The 21,232-nt window shown below is 33.2% G+C and overlaps 1 protein-coding gene across 1 annotated transcript; it reads left to right on the forward strand.

Annotated features, from left to right (window-relative positions):
- Nucleotides 1-6,677: 6,677 nt before the first annotated feature.
- Nucleotides 6,678-20,077, forward strand: LOC138334669 (glycine receptor subunit alpha-2-like). Its single transcript, XM_069283331.1, has 8 exons — nt 6,678-6,836; nt 11,905-11,975; nt 12,287-12,348; nt 12,537-12,772; nt 14,767-14,849; nt 15,422-15,550; nt 16,049-16,401; nt 16,721-20,077. Exons 1-8 carry the CDS (start codon nt 6,766-6,768, stop codon nt 16,862-16,864), a joined length of 1,149 nt encoding a protein of 382 aa, XP_069139432.1. The 5' UTR covers nt 6,678-6,765; the 3' UTR covers nt 16,865-20,077.
- The last annotated feature ends 1,155 nt before the right edge of the window (nt 20,078-21,232 follow it).

A 21,232-nucleotide genomic window follows, 5' to 3' on the forward strand; every position in this document is an offset into this window, starting at 1 on the left:
ACACTCTCATTTTCTGTTTGACTGTTTCTCCATTATCTCTGTACGATTAATACCATATCCGCCAATTAACATTTTAGAGATGTTTTTCATAAGGATTACTGCAGAATTACTTATAAAATTCATATAATTCTAAACTCAAAGTCAGTTTACCAGGTGTATAGTTTGGAATAAAACGGTTTCATCGCCACACACTATTTTCCAGGGGGAAACACACACCATGTACATGTACTGTGATCGAAGCCTTTCTTTTGTGTCTAATACTCAGTAAAGCTATTTAATTTTCTAATTATCAAATAATACTAACATGGAATTCAAATATGATTATTGACAATAAAGATATAATCAAGTTTTGATGATCTACTTACAGATAACGTGTATTTTCATTATTAAAACTGCTACATTCAGTTAGTTATTTTGCAAGATTAAAGAAGTATTTGGCATTAATGTATCTAAATCTAAAATGATACATAAATGAGTTCCCCGACCAAATTAAACTAAAAATCTAAAACAATATAATATGTAAAAGTGATCAGATTTACATTTGTTAGCATGAATCAACGTAAATCTTAATTTATCTGAAGTGTTAGTCCTGCAAATAATTGAACTACTGTAGGTTTGTAACATGACCCGTGTAACCTGGTAACTCTTCCCTCTCAAACCACACAGTTACAGAATCCCATTTTAATCACTCTCTTCACTGTAAATATGCTCTATAATCACAAAATAAATCGTTAAAACAGGACATTATAGTGAAGCTATTTCAAATGCAAAACAGCTTATTATGGTTTTAAAACACCCAAATGTTTTGTAATTTTGTACAAATTTGTAATTTTGATACTTGTAAAACCTGTTTTTTCTACGAAGTATCCATCAATAAATCAATTTGAAATCATATCAAGCGTTACAGATGAGTATTGGGTTATATATAAATGTTGACACCATTAGATTCGTGATTACTGATCCATACTAAGCATACCCGTATCATTAAACATGGATAAGATGTATTACATAGACAAATTTGTCATCTTTAAATATTACTTAATTCAGGACATGGCCAACTTTCGAAGGATAGATATCAAATCAAACTGGAATGGGCACACTGAATGGTTGTCACCTTGAACGTCATATCATTATGTATTGGCGGTACACAGGTATTAGTGATACATTACGTTTGTTAACTTTTTATATAGGGTCATTATTTTATAAAAGGAATTGATCATTCATTCCAAGCCATAAGTGTCCTTACTAGTGATTTGAATATTTACTTTACACTTACATATATAATGTATAGCCTATTCGTCTTTGTGTTTTGTAAGAGAGTCGCACGATTGATTACACTACCTAATGGTTTGGTATATTAATTTTACGTCCAATCAGTGATTCTCTACCGCTATCATATGATCGTTTTCATAATACGAAACAGGAGCAGACGAATGAATATTTTTCTTCAGTTCGAAAAGTTACTTACTTTGCACCATATCACCACCATTAAAAATTTTGAGTTTCTAATTTTACGTCAATATAAACACTTTACAACGATTAATTGCGTCCCAAAAAAATCCGTGGCATTATGTCTTACAAGAAATGAAGTACTGATTGCGCATGCATCAAAAGTGAAAAATCAATTATTTTATATTACTTTTGCGTTAAATAGACATACATTGTGTATATACACGGCCAAAGGCAATTATTGTTCAATTGATGAGAATCGTTCATGCTCTGTCGGCGATGGAGCTTCGTTAACAGCTAAGTCCATTTACAGTCGAGGTGTTTGAAATGTGTTGCCTGTTCCCGATGCTTTGTAAAGCTGCGGTATTCTGTGTCCCATTGTTATAGTGAGAAGGCTGACCCGCTCCCCTTATAAACCTTATTATCATTGTGTGTATGACGTTCTTGCGTGTTTTGGGAGACACAGGTATGTTTGGATAATAACTTTGTGGTAGTGGAGTTATGGCACATATTATAGACCGATCAACGCCCTACCTGTATTTCCTTTAATATGATGATAATTTGAAGGTGAATGTGTGACAATACTAAGATAAGCATTGGGAATAAAAGAATTGCTAAATAAGAATATTTTAAGGCTATAATTGAGCAACGTTATATACATTGTACTTGTACCTATACAGTCACGATACACTGTCCCCTGGAGGGTTTGATAACATCATCAAAGCGTGTATAGAACCTGTCAACTAGCTGATTAGTGCTTGTCTACAGTGCTTGATCAATATTTCAGCAGTATTGAACAATACTGGTATCATCCTTCTATCAGTCCATACTCACACAGGCATGAGACCGTATCTCTACTATACCCGGTATCAGACACCCCATCGTCAGCTATACTTGATTATTCATAACCGTCGATCTGAATTTTTTAAAAGTGCAAATGCAAAAATAAGGAGATGATGTATGTGATCATTGAGCCATTCTATTTCTAAATGTAAGTTACAACTATATTGCATGTCACTTTGATCCTGTTCAAGGACGCACTTTGGAAATCAATCATCAGCATTGTTGAGATGTTTGTGTTTATATAAATCTTTAATAGCCTTGTATGTTGTCACCAGAGATGATGTTTCATACTCTCTATAGTTATATATACACGTACTATACTAACTAAGGACGTCTATTACAAATAAGGTGTTGTTTTATTTTTTTTAATTTCAAGGTCCCAAGCATCGCGTTAACGTTTAAAATGGACGGAACCTGTTAATGATTTATTCTGATTTTTGATTGTGTATATTTGGTATGTTAGACAGAAAATGCTGCTTGGGAAGTATTGTTTGTAATGCTTTAATGCTTAAGGATTGCCCAATTATTTTGCTTAGTTTATGAGATGATAAACCTAAAGGAGCACGAGGTAAATTGCGTAAACGCGAAGCGTAAACATACAATTACCGACTGTTTTATTGGGTTTATCATCTCATAAACTAAGCAAAGTAAGATGTTAATCCTTATATTTACAATATTTTCTTTGAACAATAAAATCAACGAGAACGTCAGATAAATCATTTACCGTGTGCTATTCGCCGTCAAAAGTATACTGCCGTCATGTCTAACCGTGCACAACAGCCATTCAGAAAAGCGCGCCGTTGACTGACAGCTTCATCCGCCTTTTTTCCAATGACGTCACAAAAATAGTTATATTTCAATTATTTTATTCATGTCAAATAGCAATAACACATTAAAAAATCTGTTTTATCGTATGTCTCCGATTGGCTCATACATGTTTTATTTGTAAACATTGACACGTGATTTTGTGGAATGTCAAAGGTCGTCAAATAACAATTGTTCATTTGCGAGCACTTTAAACGTTCGATGTTGTATTAGAAAGTTAACAGTCAAAACCGTAAACTGTACGATATATGTAATATACAAATGAAGAATCCCTAGTAAAGGTACATAATTTAGTCGAAACGACTTTTGTTTTAACATGTAACTGTAAAGCTAGTTCGATAATGTGAGTTCGATAATGTAACAGAGTTCCTAAATGTCAGTTTTCAAAACGCAGATCGTGTTATGTTTTCTGACTTCGCCCCAATTACGGCACAGTAGTTTAATATCACTACGTCACAAGATAAAAACAGTGATGTTTAATAAGTAAAATGGGTGTTGTTTTCAAGTTCGGTTCGGACCGTTGGTAATGATATATTGCAGGACAAAACAAAGAATTCAAGTTCAATTTGCTTTTCTCTTGTATTGTATTTCGTTCCCATATATTAAACATATGTGGCACATAACATAGAAATAAAATGAAAGTTCACTCGTAGTGGTAATCCAACGTAGACACTGAATTATTTGTCCGTAGATGGCGATCAAACATATGAAAGTCCACAATTTGAATGATGTCCACACATAGTTCACTATCTGATAATCCAAGAAATATCCGTAGTGACCGCCTTGAAGGTTGGGAATCAAACTCGTGTTCAGTTTAAATCAGGCATGGGTTTTTATAATAAAATGACCATTGTCCGATAGGTAAACCCGGATGTAATCAAGATCAATAGCATACAGAATTATCACAATTAAACGACTTGACAATATATCGGCAGTTTGATATGAAATATATCTACTTAAGCTTATCAATCAAGGTTTAAAACTTTGAATGTGAATACTATATGTAATTGTGTTGTTTTCAAGTTCGGTTCGGACCGTTGGTAATGATATATTGCAGGACACAAAACAAAGAATTCAATTTCAATTTGCTTTTCTCTTGTATTGTATTTCGTTCCCATATATTAAACATATGTGGCACATAACATAGAAATAAAATGAAAGTTCACTCGTAGTGGTAATCCAACGTAGACACTGAATTATTTGTCCGTAGATGGCGATCAAACATATGAAAGTCCACAATTTGAATAATGTTCACACATAGTTCACTATCTGATAATCCAAGAAATATCCGTAGTGACCGCCTTGAAGGTTGGGAATCCAACTCGTGTTCATAAATCAGGCATGGGTTTTTATAATAAAATGACCATTGTCCGATAGGTAAACCCGGATGTAATCAAGATCAATAGCATAAAGATATTATCACAATTAAACGACTTGACAATATATCGGCAGTTTGATATGAAATATATCTACTTAAGCTTATCAATTGCTTCAAGGAAGGTTATAAACACTTTGACATGTGAATACTATATGTAATTGTCGGTCACTCCACAAAAATAAGACCACAATGCCTTAGGTTAGATTTTAAACTTGTCAACACATCTATTGGTAAAATATACAATTATATAATAACAAAGAACATCTCAAATTTCTCTATGACAGATGACATGAACCTTCATTGATACATTATGTAACATAGATTTACACAGGGGATCTTGTATTTATGTGTGGTTGTAATATCATGTAAGGCATAAATACATATGTTCTGACGGTATAATCTTTCTTGGTAACGTTTAAATTTGTTTCAGAACGTGTTTGGCCTTAAGTTTTTATTTAATGGAACTCCAAAAACAAACCCATACCTTTTTAGAAAAAGATTTCGCGTATTTCAAAACACTTATGTTAATAATTCAGTAGTTAGCTATGAATTAGAAAAGATATTTCTACGTCTATGAGAACAAATTATTAAGAATCCTTCGTCGCCTAAGCCTATCCACATGAGAATTAATAAGAAACTTATAAATGATACATATATAGGGGAGCTAGAGTTTTCGCTATTGATCCCCACCTGGATTGTACATCACCGTGTGGGTGTGGTATACCATATAACAGCTAGTGTCAGACAAATCGATTTATATCATCACTGGCAGCCCATGTAGAAACTGTTCAATGTGTAAAACTAGTGGCCCAAACTGTAGGCAACATGCTGAAAGGTAGGTATGAAAACATTCCACCATCAATAACATTGCTTCCTATTCAAGTGATGGAATATTTCATTGAAAAGAGTTGTTATACTAGTAAATCTGCCTGACTCCAGGATTATTTTTGGTATCCCCAGGTATTTAGGTTTGTCCTAGATTGTATACATGACCATTTTCTTGTCTGTCCTGTACCTTACCATCCTTTGGTTGCCCTACCTGACAATTTTCTCGGTTAAAACAGGTAACATAGTTATTTATCACACGATTTGCAATTTCCACATCTGTCCAAGAACATGTTTTGGTTGTATATCTATGATTTTGGATACATAGATTTCACGTCTAGCCGAGTCCATTGTTTATTTGGTATCATCTGTTTTACACTGCCCAGACTGCATGGCTATTCTTTTTCTATACCTGACCACTCCGTTCTTTTTGTTGCTCCTGATTTCTGCATCAGTATAGGATCGATCCAGCGCCTCATTGGGGAATTCCTGAACCATGACTCCTCATTTATGTCACTACATGTAATAGTTCATTCACGCATGTTATTCGGGTATAGATACAATATTAAGCGAAAATAAGTATCTCAGTACTAAATTCTAAATGATAATGAATACTATTTTTTATCATAACACTTTTACGTAACATAGTAAGTAGACTGCTGGACAAGTTAGTCAGTATCATTATCATTCCATCTAAATAGCATTAATGTTACAAGGTCAGTGTCAGGCGTCGCCAAAAAAATCTTCAAAGAGGATTTACACACAATGGGTTTAGAACACATATGCAAATATGTTCTGAATAGTACTTGCTGTCCTAATGAAACAAAATAGAACATGAAAACACATACTTTTATATGTGCCAATAAAGCAGTTCAGTGCGTTATACGGTAATTAATTTTAAAGAAAACAGATAAATCATAATTTTATCTTTGTAAGATAAAAGCATGATGTCTCGCTATTCAGGAAAGGCTACTGCTATCATTGTACAATCTACACTCTTATCCGAGTCTAAAGGGACTGTGTGAGGATTAATCAATAATATTTATTGGCACTTAAGGAGCTGCTTAGGAAGCGTAGCAATATCGGCCGTCATCAAGCATCTTGGTTCACACTCATCCGAGTATCACCTTTCTATCGTACATAATAAAGAGCAATGCAGAGCATTTGCGAAAAACGCATTTTCTAAAAGGTTGAGTCAATGTTTGTAATATCAAATGTAAACAAGCGTGACAGTTATAAGTGTTTTAACAAATCCATCTGAACACTGTCGGCCCTATCTCTGCCAATGATTGCTGCGGGGGTTCGATTGTCGACATTTTGTACACAACACGAATTCCGTCATAGCGATACGCTATAGTGACAGTGGGAGTCGGGTTCAGTGATTTAGCTGGGTAAACTGTACTGACGCCAGTTAACGACAGACAGTCTCCTGTATTATATACAGAATGGCGGATTTTGTAAGTTTACTGAGTCTGATAGTGATCCCCTACACAGTGCAGGCTGTCTGTAGTACCAGGTAAGTCTATAATACTCACTGTTTTAAGGCTTTCATGAACTAATGTCACATGACATAAGTTTAGTAATGATGCCAACGGTGTCGTCTGCTTACAATAACACAGTTATGTGCACTGTCTGTGTAAATATCACGGGTGACTTATTTATTTAGGACAAGCTAATATCATTTTAACTTGCTTTTCAAACTCTTTGTTTGTATCCACGATGCTTCCCTTGAAAACACTACATTGAAGTTTACACTTGAACATGCGTGTTTGGGTAACCTCTGCGAAAAAAAACCTTATTGTAAATCAGTATAGAGAGGCTTTTCTCCCATACTTCACATGGATATCCCGTGGTTGCTAGGGAAAAGATATCTCTATCTTACACAGGGGGGTGTAAGACATCTCACACGCGCTAGACAATAACGTGATGTCATCAATACATGCGGCGTAACTGCGGCGCGCATTGTAGATGACGTCATCAATTTTTACGCATAACGACGTTCTTGCGATCATGGCGCGATGAAAAAGCTGGAAACCAAGTGGAATGTCATCATTTTTTCTTCTAAGTATGGGAGAAAAAGAATCGGCAAGCCTCGGGTTTACCGGCCAAAATCTTTTACTCGGTTGAGATATCCCTGTCCACTTCACAGACCCATGTAAGATTCTATTAATCTTAAGACGATATAGATCTAATAAAGTTGACGGAGCATAAACCTTTAAGCTATTTCCACATGCTTTTGTATATACATTAAGGGTACTCAGCTAGACATGTCTTTATCTAATATGGGTTTACTGAATAAGACATTGAACTTATATTTTTAAAAAATGTATATCAAAATCAACCGCTGTGTCATATTCTTCACAAGTTATATGGATCACCTTTCATCTTATTGTGAAACCGAAACTGAAAACTCACCAGGTAGAACTTGTATTCACAATCATGCCATATGAATATCAATGATATATGTTTATTTTTGTTTTTTCTGTTTATCGGGAGTATATTATATTGGTATACAGGCTCTATATGAATACATGTAACACCATATTCAACCATTTCTGACACATAGAAGCAACACTTAATAATATAAGATATGGTCTACTGATATTCAATGTGAGCCCGAACCATACAGGATTTGGGATAATGATTGTGTGTGCTTACACTGATACTGAATCGTACCTTTATGGATGTAGGACGCTGCCAAATACACATGTGAATGGCAATGTACAATATTATCGTACACATGTTTAGAAAATTAATATAAGATAGTGACCAGTGTTGGTATTCAAAGTTAGCAATCTTAATTGAACAATTTTCTTTATTATTATATATCTTTCTTACACACATACAGTTTCATCTGTTGAAGTCATGCATTATTCCATATTTTTCATCTACTGATTTATCCAGGGAGCGAAACCAAGTTTTATTTTAAATTGACAATATACAAAATATATACGTCCATAGTACATATTTCAAAAGTGACAGTTAGTAGTTTCCAATACCATTAATTGGTATACTTTCGTGGCATTATACTGTATATACATATTGTCTATGAAGGATTGAAGAAGCGATGATAATAGGAAGAGCTACATACATTCCAGTTCCATACATACGTATACGATCCAATAAAACATAAATAGGTAGTGTGCTGTACAGAGGCTAATTAAGACAGATGAGTGTTGTTAGCTTGCCTTAGTCAATAGTACAGTTAGAGTGCTGGTGGGAATGATGGACGTTAGTGAAATACGTTACACAGTAATAAGTCGGTCACTTACAGATGTTATAACATTGGATGAAGGAAACAGTTTATACTTTGTATATAATACAATCATATAACATGACGTTAAGTAACATGTAGATACGCCACACATCGCACACAGGCCAGACAGTCCTTAAATGGTTAGCTTTTAAAAGGACGCTAAGCTTAACCCACCAAACCAATAACTAGATATTGCTAGTATTGTTTTAGTTTATTCTTCATTTTCGAACTTGTTCATGTGTAACATGTACGTTTGATTTCTACAATTACACTTATACCATTATCCATACGCATGACGGATATGTATACTAATATTTAGCGTTTATATCCATCGAGACATTCAACAATCTGTTAAGGATGGTAAACGACGAACCATCAAATAGACCATGTAAATTGGAAAATGTTTAGATTATGACCAATATTCCAGATTTGTCCGTCAGTATTATTACGGTGACCTCACTGGGATATATAACAATACGGTTCCCAGGGTATCAATTATAAACAAAGTACACTTTATGATAATGCAGCCGTTCATACACACATGTTGAAGTACACACGTACCAGGAATGAATCGGGTCATGTTAAGTTGAAGTGGACATACTAGGTTGATTTTAAGACAGGGCTAAAAAACTATAAACAATATCAAGATATTCCAAATTTTATTTTCGAATACACTGATAATTGCTACAATTAAAATGCATACATCAGTTTCTTATACACTAGTTAAAATTAACCATTTTGTATCTTCATTCTAATTACCCTGTTCACATATGATAATTTTATATTCGATAAAGTATTGTTTGCTTAATTTTTCACGATAGGGCATATCACAATAATTGTATTACTTATTAATTACGATACATGTATACATTTGCTTCATGATCATCTAAACAGGTCCAGATGGCACCAGTATCGATATTTCGTAATACGCACGGTGTACTATAATTGTGCATACAAATTTTTTAAATGTCATGGTAATTTGAGTAGAAGTGAGTTATCACTATGTAGTAACTACCTATGTATTATATATCACGGTCATGTTCGGTCTATTGTTAAATCAAGCTCCATTGGATAAAGCGTGTATGGAAACAATGGCTGTTAAAAGTATCTTAATAGATCTCTGATCAAGTTGTTACAAATATAAATTATTAATAGATACGATTTAATTGGGTTGCCACACGATTGCATTTGATATTTCATGTGCAAGTCACGGCATATAGAAAGGACATGAAGACAATAGTATGGTAATTTCAATAAGGTCCACATACATGACCCCCTAATAGTACATTAGGATACAATTAACCTGCTTTACATCAAGCATACCTATCTAATTGTCTTTATTATGACATAAGCAGCATCATCAACCAAGAATACTAATTAAATCTTTTTGTTATAGACACATACATCTCTTCAAATAAATGCGAATGGACAATTAAGAATTGATAATAAAAGGTCGTATGTATTGAATACCGAACACTTATATCCCATTACAATATCTATATTGTTAAACATACAATGAGATGTGAATTACCTGATCATAATAAATCCTTATGATATCGCGACATTATACTAGAAATAAAAAAGACTAAATATCTATATAATTATAAACTCTTTGAACAAAAGCGAAACTAGTTACACAACATATCGAACCCAACTGTATGTTTAATCCACATGTTATGTCATTCCCGAGCGTTACAAAGGATTCATATGCTATTTATATGCTGTTAACAATGCATTGCTTTACGTTAGAATAATACGTAGTGCTTCTAAGTTGCAATTTTTATTTCCAATACAACAATGATGGTTTATACTCCATAGAATGTGATGTAGATTTATACAAACTAGGACATTCTATCACATGTAGTAGCGACCATTTCCACTGATATGGTGTCAAAAAGTACCCAAAATGATAATCGCCTACTTCATCATATCAACTTTATGGGCCTTTCAGTGTATTATTCATTGCAATGCTTTATTGCGTTAGGTTAATAACCACTTATTTAGCTTTCAAACAGGGCTTATTACATTACATGAAATAATATCAAAATAAATGTATTAACTTTGTGAAATACTCCCAGGATTTCAGGCTTGGGGTCAATGACACAGGAAATTTTGGTCTGTGACAGTTGTGTTTATCAGCGACAATCTACTAATAGATCAAAACAATAGCATTTATTGATACCCGGAGAGTTATTAGGCTAGCTATCCTATCGCAGTGCACATGTAAAACGATATGTAGTAACGGCGCCTTTACGTCTCTTCATATCTTGTAAACAGGGATATATATGTGATACTATGGAAAGGTTAATGTGACACTATTTAAATCGATAAGAGATATTGTTTTCAAATAAATATATATTTATTTCATTAAAAACTATATTTACAAGCACTTACATGTAATACGAATTTAAATATTCATGGAATATACATTGAATAGATTGCAAAGGACTTTTGCAGTATAAACCGCAAGACATGTTTTTATTTCATCATACATTTAAAATAAACGTACTAACAAATTAGGATTATCATTTTGCTTTGAAGACAATAAAACAGTCTGATAAATAATAAAAGAAAATATTATTATATTTACTTAAGCATTGATGTCACTATTTTTTAGGTTCCTCGGGGTATTAAAAAAATTTGTTTGCAAACTGTGAATGTGCGTGAAGCCAGATTTAGTATGAAAACAAAGAAAAATAATTATATAAAAACAGATATTTCCATTTACGACTTTACCGATGTTTTTTTTATATAATCAGATATTCTAATGACATGATTCTTTTCCGATACAAGCTTTATTTAACAAAGAGAGAAAAAACAAATAGAAACTGACGTTGCGTTTCTTATATCGATGGCCGTGATAATGACTACATACCCTATGAAAATTGATTTTCGTGATATGAGCTTACTCTTCAAGCGTGAACTTGCTGCGTTTCCTATTTTGTGTTTACATTTTGGACTATTAAAGTCATTTGGATAGTCAATTAGAATGGTATAGTGGCACTTTAACTCAATTACAACAACATAAAAACTCTCAATATATTATGTAGGAGGGTATTACATCGAAACTATCTGATAACCTTTTTACCTCTCCTTATAACACTTGGATACTGTACTACTGCCTACCGTGGAGATGCAACAAAAACGTGTATCTGATGCAAAAATCACTATTTTGAATATCGTTTCAAGTGTCGTTGCTGGAGTAGATGTTTACATTTCATAAGAAATGATTCTATTTTTAGTGATATCCATATCTATTGAAATGTGCCACTTCCTATCTAGAACTAGAATTAAGGCCGTTGTGGTTTCGTTTTGTATTTCCTTACAGTTGGGATACCCTTAATGAACAGATTGCCCAGCAGTCATATAAGTTCTATAACCCACCATGGACACAGACAGGTAAGCATTGCTACCTTAGTCGACCATTATCGATTCCATGATCCTGATTACATTTTCACATGAATATTTATGATTATCAATATGAGAAAATAATAGACAGCTTGTTTTGAATCTAAAAATATTGTTAATCAAACAAACATCGGCCTTTTATTCCAAAATGTTTTACAGGACAAGGACAACCATTAGGCTTCCATAGTCGTAAGCCCTTTTCTATACTAATCCATTGATCATATTGCGATCGATTAATGTAAATAATTCCATACAACTTTTTGAAGATATATTGCATGATAAGAGTATATCTATCTTTACAGGCGACAGTATAGATGTGAAACTCAAATTAGGTATTTCGCAAGTGAAAAGTACAGATGAGCATGTGAGTAGAGATTCCTGATCATACTTTTACAAAACAATGTTTATTGCTGCTTACATATTATATACGATTCATTTTCCATATAAATGTTTGATTGCATTAAATGGAAAATTGTATTTAAGATCTGTTCTGAATATCATTTAGAAATAAATATAAGTGACAAGGATATTTAATTGTTTTGAATATTTCAGGATATGTCATTGACATTCCATGTCCTACACACCTGGCACGACCCCCGGGCATGCTTTAACGAGTCCTCCCTACCAACGGGACAGGACACTGCAGCTCTTGCCTACCGTAACCATGGGTTTTTGTGGAGCCCCGATGTGTATCCCGAGGGAACTGTGACGGCGACTCAGCATGACGTCATTATGCCAAATGTTTTTATGAGAATCCAACCTAACGGAACAGTACTGAAAAGCAACAGGTGTGTTTTCATATTGTAAACAGCTTGTTAAAAATAGTTTTATCACAAAACTGGCCCGTCCAGCCATGTCATTCGGCCATGTCATAAATATCGTAAGACACATGTTCAATAACACCACAATGGCGTCATATATAGCTTTGACGTCATAATATATATATATATGCCGTTGCATGATCGTTTCAGTAGACGGAAACGTCATATCCGAGCCGGATTTCTATTGTTTTATATAGAGACGAAATTTGAAGTTTTACTTATATTTCCATTAACAAAAGTTATGTTATAAACAGAATCTTACACCCGTGACTATGTGATATGAAATGTATCAAACTCGTTAATCAATTTGATATAGCATATCAAATTATTGAACTCGTTTGATAAATTCCACATCACATAGTCACTCATGTAAAATCCCCTATACCTAGACATATTCATATTTGATAAATGAATGATTGACATTATGATCGAAGTGATCTAACAAACAAAATGCTTAAAGTTATATGTTCCGTAATTGTCATACTGAAAATGCGAGCCTTTCATGTCATTACCACTTCATCATGAAGAGTTACCAGCATTGGAGGATAAAAATACTTACAATGCACAGGTTTTCATTATATGCACGCAGAACTGTCAAGTTTCAAATACCAAAAATCATTAGATACATATACAGATATGTACATACACTCATACTTTGAAGCCAAGGTGTGGTCGATAATTTCATTGTACATTTTACTATGATTTTAGTGACTACTGCAGATATGTTTTCATCTTAAAATACTTAAAGAATAAAACAGAACGAAGATTTATATGAATTAATATTGAAACACTTGAGTTCATTGTCCTTCACAATATCTGTTTATCTTGCATATTTCATAATTGTTTAGAACTAAAATACAGAATGTGACAATGCTGCACGTATTATAATGTAATGCATCCTGTATCTTATGTAACAGTTCATTGCACACATGATATATTATAGCTTGTCTAGTGAGCGTTCCATGAAGGTTGTTACCCGGAGTTAGCTTCGTGATATATATTTTGATATAAATATTTTTTTTAATTATTTTATATTTATGTAAACTCATACAGAAAACAAAGAGTTAAATTAATTGAAAATGGCCATCGTAAGGTGATAAATTTATCATAAAAATATATAAAACTCATATCAAAGTAATAAAAAAAATATCATGCAAACAAATTGAACACATAATTTAGTTTAATAAAATTATGTAAAAGGATTATGAAACAAAACACAATCTAGAACATCTCAAAATTGATATTAAGGTGGGGGTTCGAAAGAACACGGCCTCAAAGTTAAAAATATCTCAAAATGGAATTTTTAACTTCCCCACCAACACACTCTAATCTGTTATTGGATGATAATCGTTTCTTGAAATCTTAAATTTTATGATACAATGAAAAATTACCGATGTTACGTGTATATTTCCTAAGTGTGATTTATCACTCAAGTCAGACCAAATCCGATAATTGCTGTACATGTTTGCTGATAAATAACTCATTCTTTAGTTGCGATTTTTCATTGTATTGTTTTTCTTTCATTGCATTTATATTACTTTATTTGTTATGTTCCAACCAAATCTCCAGAAAGATAGCAAACTGCCTGCCTTCCCAGTTCGTAATATTTGCATAATTGTCTGATGTTTCAGTTTCAAAACATAATTATTTTTGTATTCCGTTAATTAATTTTTAAAATGTTTCCTTATTTGTTCTTATCAATAGAATGATAAAATAATTTTAAATACCAACAGAACACGATTTTTTAAAATAATACACATGTTCATCGAAAATTATACTTAACTTATGAGCAGAAAAAAGTAAACAATTTCTAATTTATATTCAAATACATAAATAGATACTTTGATCCGTACCTGTAGTTTAATTTTTTGTCATTAAATACTTGTTTTGCACTTGATGCTGTAGACAATGAACATCGCCATCGACATGGACGAAGTGTTTCTATGTTATGTTCCTTTCAGGTTATCCGTCAAGATTCAATGTCCGACGTCCGACTCCAAGTTCCCTCGTGGCAATCTACGGTGTGCTCTCCGCTTCAAAAGCTGTAAGATCCTGATAACTATACTCACGATAATATAATTATCAACTCAAAACGAGGAATGCAATGAGACTAATTCATGTACCACATGATAACCGATAATAGCGGGACTAGTATCTCCAGTGGTGATGGAATGTAATATTCCCGCTGAAATGACGTTAGCGTGAAATATCATCGTTTGGCGCCATTTCATCACCAATAGAAACAATAGCCGCCCCTCTCCCCCCAATAACGTTATCGGAAACCGAGTGGTACTTTAATTAGTTCCATTAATGTCTGGATATCAATGACTATCATGTCATTTCAATGTATGACAAAAACAATAATCAAAATTTCATAGAGTTGACATGGAATATTGCAATAGTAGAAGAAAATTATAGACGATTAAATTGAAGAAGGAAAAGGTCTCAAAAGTACAAATTGTTTTTCATTTATAATCACAATATTCTTAGTAAGATTCCCTCTATATTTAGATCACAGTTTCGAGTTAAATATGCAATAGTAACATTCACCTATTCTTCCATATGCAAATGGAAATCAGTTTATACTTAAACTCTTTCCTTTAATTTTCGTACTAGATTCCTTCACCAAAAACGAAGTATGCCTTAAGTGGCTGGATGAAGGTTATACAAAGTTGGAAGAATTCTCATCAAATGTTGAGGTGGATGACATTTTAATCGACACGTGCTCACATAATCTGTTTTTAGGTAGGTTTTAACCAGATTATCGGTTAGAAAACTCGCTATTTAATAATAATCGACCCTTATCCAATTCTAGTACTTCAAGTGTGACTAAGTCTACAGGATAGATAGATAGTTATGATATCCTTCATATTGTAAGAAAGTAATTAGTTTCCATTTGCTACATAATGTCATAATTTTGCATGTAAGAAATATTTGTTCTGTTCCGCTGTTGTCACTCGTTTTCTTTCAAAAGTGTAGGTATACTCCAAATTCCCTTTAATTTGTTGTCGTATGACTTTGTTGATAGACTTTTGATTTCTGATCCTACGTCATCGTAGCTATATACACCTTGTGTACTAAATTTCGCGTCTCTTCGTTGTCGTATTCAACGCAATCAATGACTTGTTGACAATCGTGCATTAACAAGTAACCTTTAAACAGTATTGGTGTATCGTATCACAGTAGTTTAATGCTTGAAACAACCATACAAACTGAATATAATACCAGTATAACTAATTTCAGATGAACAGCCTTGTATTGAGATGAGTTTCCTCGTGGCGAGAAATTTTGACGTTTACCTTGTTCGAATTTACCTGCCGAGCGCCATCATTGTGTTTTTGTCGTGGATAAGTCTGTGGATAGACGTCCGCCAGGTGCCAGCCCGGACGGGACTAAGTGTCGTCTGCGTCCTTTCACTGATGCCACAGACCGTCGGTTTAATGGTGGTGTCTGATGATGATGGCGATATTTTAGCGGTTGATGCCTGGATGATTGTTTGTCTTCTGTATACGGTCTGGGCCTTAGTGACGTTTATCATAGCACATCATCAAGAAAGTGTCATTCAGAGACGAGCTCAGAAAGCCGCTAGACTCAATGTAAGATATCCGGTAGCCTTCATTTTAAAAGACATTTCTAACTTTCTTGTACAATATTATCAGAAATAACTTTTGTTATGGATTTAGATAGAGTTTATTGTTTTGATCGCAGAGACAGAAATTTAACAATATGATGATAATAAGTAATTGAATTGTCGGTGCTATTTCAACATCAATACTTTACGTTACTCGTCCTTTAATGCATTTCGTTGGAATCATTAATAATTTAATGTTGGTTAATTTGTTAAATATCCCAAATGTTATTGCAATGTCACATCCCATTATCAGTAGTTATAACTTTTTGTTTCGTATGTTTTAGGTGGAAGAGGATAAAATCAATTCTAAAGGACCGACATGTAATGATAAAGGTTGCAGAAAAATGGAACTTATTGTCAAATTCATATACCCTATATCTTTTCTAGTGTTTAACCTTATATATTGGTCATATTTTCTAACGGATTGATATAAATCCTTTAACTACTAAGATTTTAACATTTAACAGTGCGATGAGAATGAGTCTGCAACCAAGAACGACGGCAAAGACTGCTATCATTTCACGACGGCAAAGACTGCCATCATTTCACGACGGCGAAGACTGCTATCATTTCACGGTGGCAAAGACTGCTATCATTTCACGACGGCACAGACTGCTATATTTCACGGTGGCAAAGACTGCTATCATTTCACGGTATGAAGACAACGAGGATGTTTTATTGTCAAACTTGACATGAGTTATGATATGATTGTGCAGTGCAACCTGAAAAAGTGTTTTTGCGGGTTAGTTATGAATCTGTTACGCCGAGATTTGGAGCAGCACATGCATATTTTTAATCACCACGGGGTCTTTCGTTCAACAAAAATGTAATTTTACTGTGGTGCCGTTATATGCATTCCATGAGAAGTGAAACAACACGTTACATTTAGGCATTAAATTATCTTCCTATGACATCTATGGTCAATATTGATGCCAGACCTTTGCGGACAATCTTCAAAATGCGCGCTAGGGCATTATAAGATGATTGTCTGCAAAGCTCTGCTCTGTTTAATGCTTATATTTACATTATCAAATCATTTTAGGGTCTCTGCATTAACATTGTTTTAACTTGACAAGGAAAACCGTTTATTAACGACGATTTAATCCACAAGATGGACCAGCCATTTTGTAAGTTATACCGTCATATACTTCACTTTGCCTTTGTTAGTTTAGATAAAAGAAGTGACAAGTAAATGTACATATAAGTACTTAAAAGCTCATCGTCCCACGCATGGTCAGTACAGCAACTAAATATATTACATTTGGTAATTGTAGTCCCTTACATCTTTGCCAGTTAACATTATCGTATTGTTTCTTATCCATTTGCGTCCATTTGTAACTCGCTAAACTAACAATTTCATTTTTAAAAGAATATACACCAAATTTGGGTATCAAAATCACAACCAACACATTTTGTATATTTTGTAATCTTGAATCACAAACAGTCCTTGGGGTAAACATGTTCATAGGTTGAGAATTACGTTGGTGTTTACCTCTTGTTAGATCTGATCAAATGGTTGTTTTTATCTTATATACATTGTATTATACATAGTTTAGGATTCATTTCATAACGATTAACCTATTTTCGATTTTGTCTCATTATCACTCCTTGTCATTTCACTAATGTAAATTAACTTTCTTTTCATTAATTTGCTTTCGTGAATTTCACTATCAAATCAAATTCGATGAAATGTATCGTCAGAAGTGATACCATCCTTGTTCATACCAGAAGGCATTTTTATTCAATTTCTGAATTCACAAAGTACCATCCTCATCGATTTGCCAACTTTTATAACCATGCAAGAGTTTTAGACTATACTTATAGTATTTTTTTTAATTGTCGATCCCAATGAATTGACAAATATGAAAGATGGACATAATATAAGTGATATTTGGTTTTCCTGTATCTGGCCATATAATCTTGACCCAGTGTCCCAAACATCCCTTAACATTAAGAAATCTCTCTACTTAAATATCCCCATAGAAAAGCACAAAATTTAAAGGAAAAACATCTTAAGGAGTTTTCCTTAAAATTTGTAATGTTTTCCAATAGAGAAGGGTTTAGGATTTCCTTAAAAATAAGGAATACTTATGAAATAGGGGCCATATATATGCATATGGTCACTCGTATCTGGACATAACTAATATTAGATTCCCCTGCATCTGACGATGGTTGAGTAGACGACAAAGCATTAAAAGTTAAATTGATTATTATATTCAATATAACTTTTCATCACGACCGACAAGTCCACACCATACCTAGTCACCTACAGAAGACAATAGGGAGAACTACATAGCGGCACTTAGTTAAGGATACAAGAAAACAATTAGAATTGTCAATAGGAGCAATATAGATACTGCTACATAGACACAGTCGATCGGATTGACGACGTGTAAATGTTTTCTTTTGCCATGGATTTTTTTCTAAGGAATTTATGACCTTATTTTAATAATTATATAATTGACGATAAACAATGAGTTGGCCACATTAGTAATTATATGATCTATTCTAAGCTAGATTACTTCCTTATAGTCTACATCTGCCTATTGGTCTAGCTATTCTACACTTCTGAAACATTGATACATTGTAGGTGGGCATCTTCTCCGTTTACCAGTGCAAAGAAGGATAACTCATTTGAATGAACAGTTTTTATGTGTGCGAGTGTGTCTCTTTGAGCTAATCTTTTTCTTTTCTTTTACACAATTTCTATTCACTAGCAACATTGAATAAAAACCAATACCTTTTGCTAACAAAATATAAATTATTTCATTAAAATGTACATTCAATGTAGCCTATCAGATAATAGGGATCCTTTATACCTTATTTTCTCTTCCTCTCAACAACAGATTTTTTGTTCGCAAATAAGTTTTAAATGCAAGAAATAATAGCTCAAGTGAAAATATGTCAGCATAGCAAGAGGGTAACGTAAGCTATTTACAACCTATAGTCCGTATAGTTTTTATTTGGCAATAGTTCTTCTGGTAAAAAAATGTAAAATACTCTGGCATTACGCAGACTGGTACATATTCACTTTTTGTATATAATTTGGGCATTAATGCTATGAGATACTATCTAAAGCTTATTCAAATCGGAGACTTATCCCGGCAATGTTAACAAAGCTTAATTGTTAATAATTGCATGGCAGCATTTATATTTATCGGGTAGTTACGGACCGAATACAGGCGAAACAATGTAAAAGTATCAACACTCACTGATGTGTAAGTGGGATACAATAGCTCAGAACTATTGATATACTATGTAGATAAACAAAACAGGTGTTATTGACAAAGGATACACTAAGTATCCACTTAACATCCCTATGTGAATCACAAGTGTCGGTAGCGGTACTGTCAATGAAGGTATCATAGAAATATCACACGTAGTGTTTTGGTAATTTTTCGTTCTTAATACTTTAATTCTTTATGATTTTTAAAATCGCACTTCATGGCTAGAGTTGTTCACAACCAGTTTAAATAAATGAATTTTAGCACGTGGCATTTACTTCTCCATTCATGACTTTTTTGTATAACTTTTAATATTATTTCATAAATTATTTAATTTCTTAGACAAAATTAAGAAATAAGCATACTTTTTTTTACGATTTTAAGATTTAATAAGGAAATAAATTAAGTCAATAAAACCGTAACATAATTATTCCAGTCAGAATGTTGTTGTGTTCTTTATCCGATGGGAAATTTAAGTTAGTATGTAAATGGTTAAGTACATGATTTATAAGCACACAATATAACCAACAGGAAAACGTTAAATAATTTAATAACGGAAACAACAATATACTATAGGATAGCTCGGGCACTGTTGGGACTGGTTAGTTGGCTCATCGATAACACAAAACTATAAATCAATCAACTCATTTGAAACCATCAATTTTGTATAATAATGAAGCCAAATTAAGAATTTGTATACCATTGGAAACCAATGTATTATCAGCATTCAGTTTACGATTGGGTGAGTTAAAGTATATCTAACATACAAAAAATGTAGTTGACCATATATCAGAATGTCAGACATCCTAACCACGGTTAACAATGTGTTATGTTTGCTGCAGATATTAGACGCATACATCACACTGTCACTGCGACCAAATACAGCGGGATGTAGTGTATCGCTTCCGAAATCTAGGTTACAATTCAATAGCGTTAATCAATTAGCAATGAATTTGCGCGTAAGAAATGTACAACCATTTATGTAAATTGGTCCGCATTGTTTATAACCAAAAGTAGTCTAATAACATATCTTTAATTGTAAATATTACTCATTATAATATAAGATACGTGTACAAGTGATATTTTATGACAATAACAACTTTATTTGAAATACACATTACCACACGGGCGAAACATTTGTTCATGACAGAGTACAAGTCACAAACATTTCACAATGGATGACAAAGGTATAATAACAAGTCACAAACTTATAACAATAGTACAAGAAGTCAGTTTAATATATCAATTAGTCACAAAAGGATAACACGATATCACATACATATAACACGAGGTCTCATGATATCTAATTTAACATTAGAAAGCAATGTACATGTATTATACTATTACTATATAAATCTTTTTTATGAAAAAATGAAATACGTTTGTTGAATGCCAAATACACGAGGTATGAGGCTGTTGTACGCTTTAAATACAGATAGTCGTCAAAATGTTAGTTTTTAATTATATAGGCTGATTGAAATTATTTCGAGCATTTTAAGCTATTAAAAGGAATATTGGATCAACCAAAGCAACTTTGAAAAGCAGCAACCTCGTATATGTTATAAAGACAAG

The sequence above is a fragment of the Argopecten irradians genome, chromosome 11 (assembly GCF_041381155.1).
Source record: "Argopecten irradians isolate NY chromosome 11, Ai_NY, whole genome shotgun sequence".
Taxonomy (NCBI): Eukaryota; Metazoa; Mollusca; class Bivalvia; order Pectinida; family Pectinidae; genus Argopecten; species Argopecten irradians.

What these genes read in the sequence shown, in the direction of transcription:
- LOC138334669 (XM_069283331.1), top strand. Translation starts at nt 6,766, where the DNA reads ATGGCGGATTTTGTAAGTTTACTGAGTCTGATAGTGATCCCCTACACA. An exon ending in CCCACCATGGACACAGACAG is followed by an intron (nt 11,976 to 12,286) that starts GTAAGCATTGCT and finishes CTATCTTTACAG; the next exon opens with GCGACAGTATAGATGTGAAA. An exon ending in AGAAAGCCGCTAGACTCAAT is followed by an intron (nt 16,402 to 16,720) that starts GTAAGATATCCG and finishes CGTATGTTTTAG; the next exon opens with GTGGAAGAGGATAAAATCAA.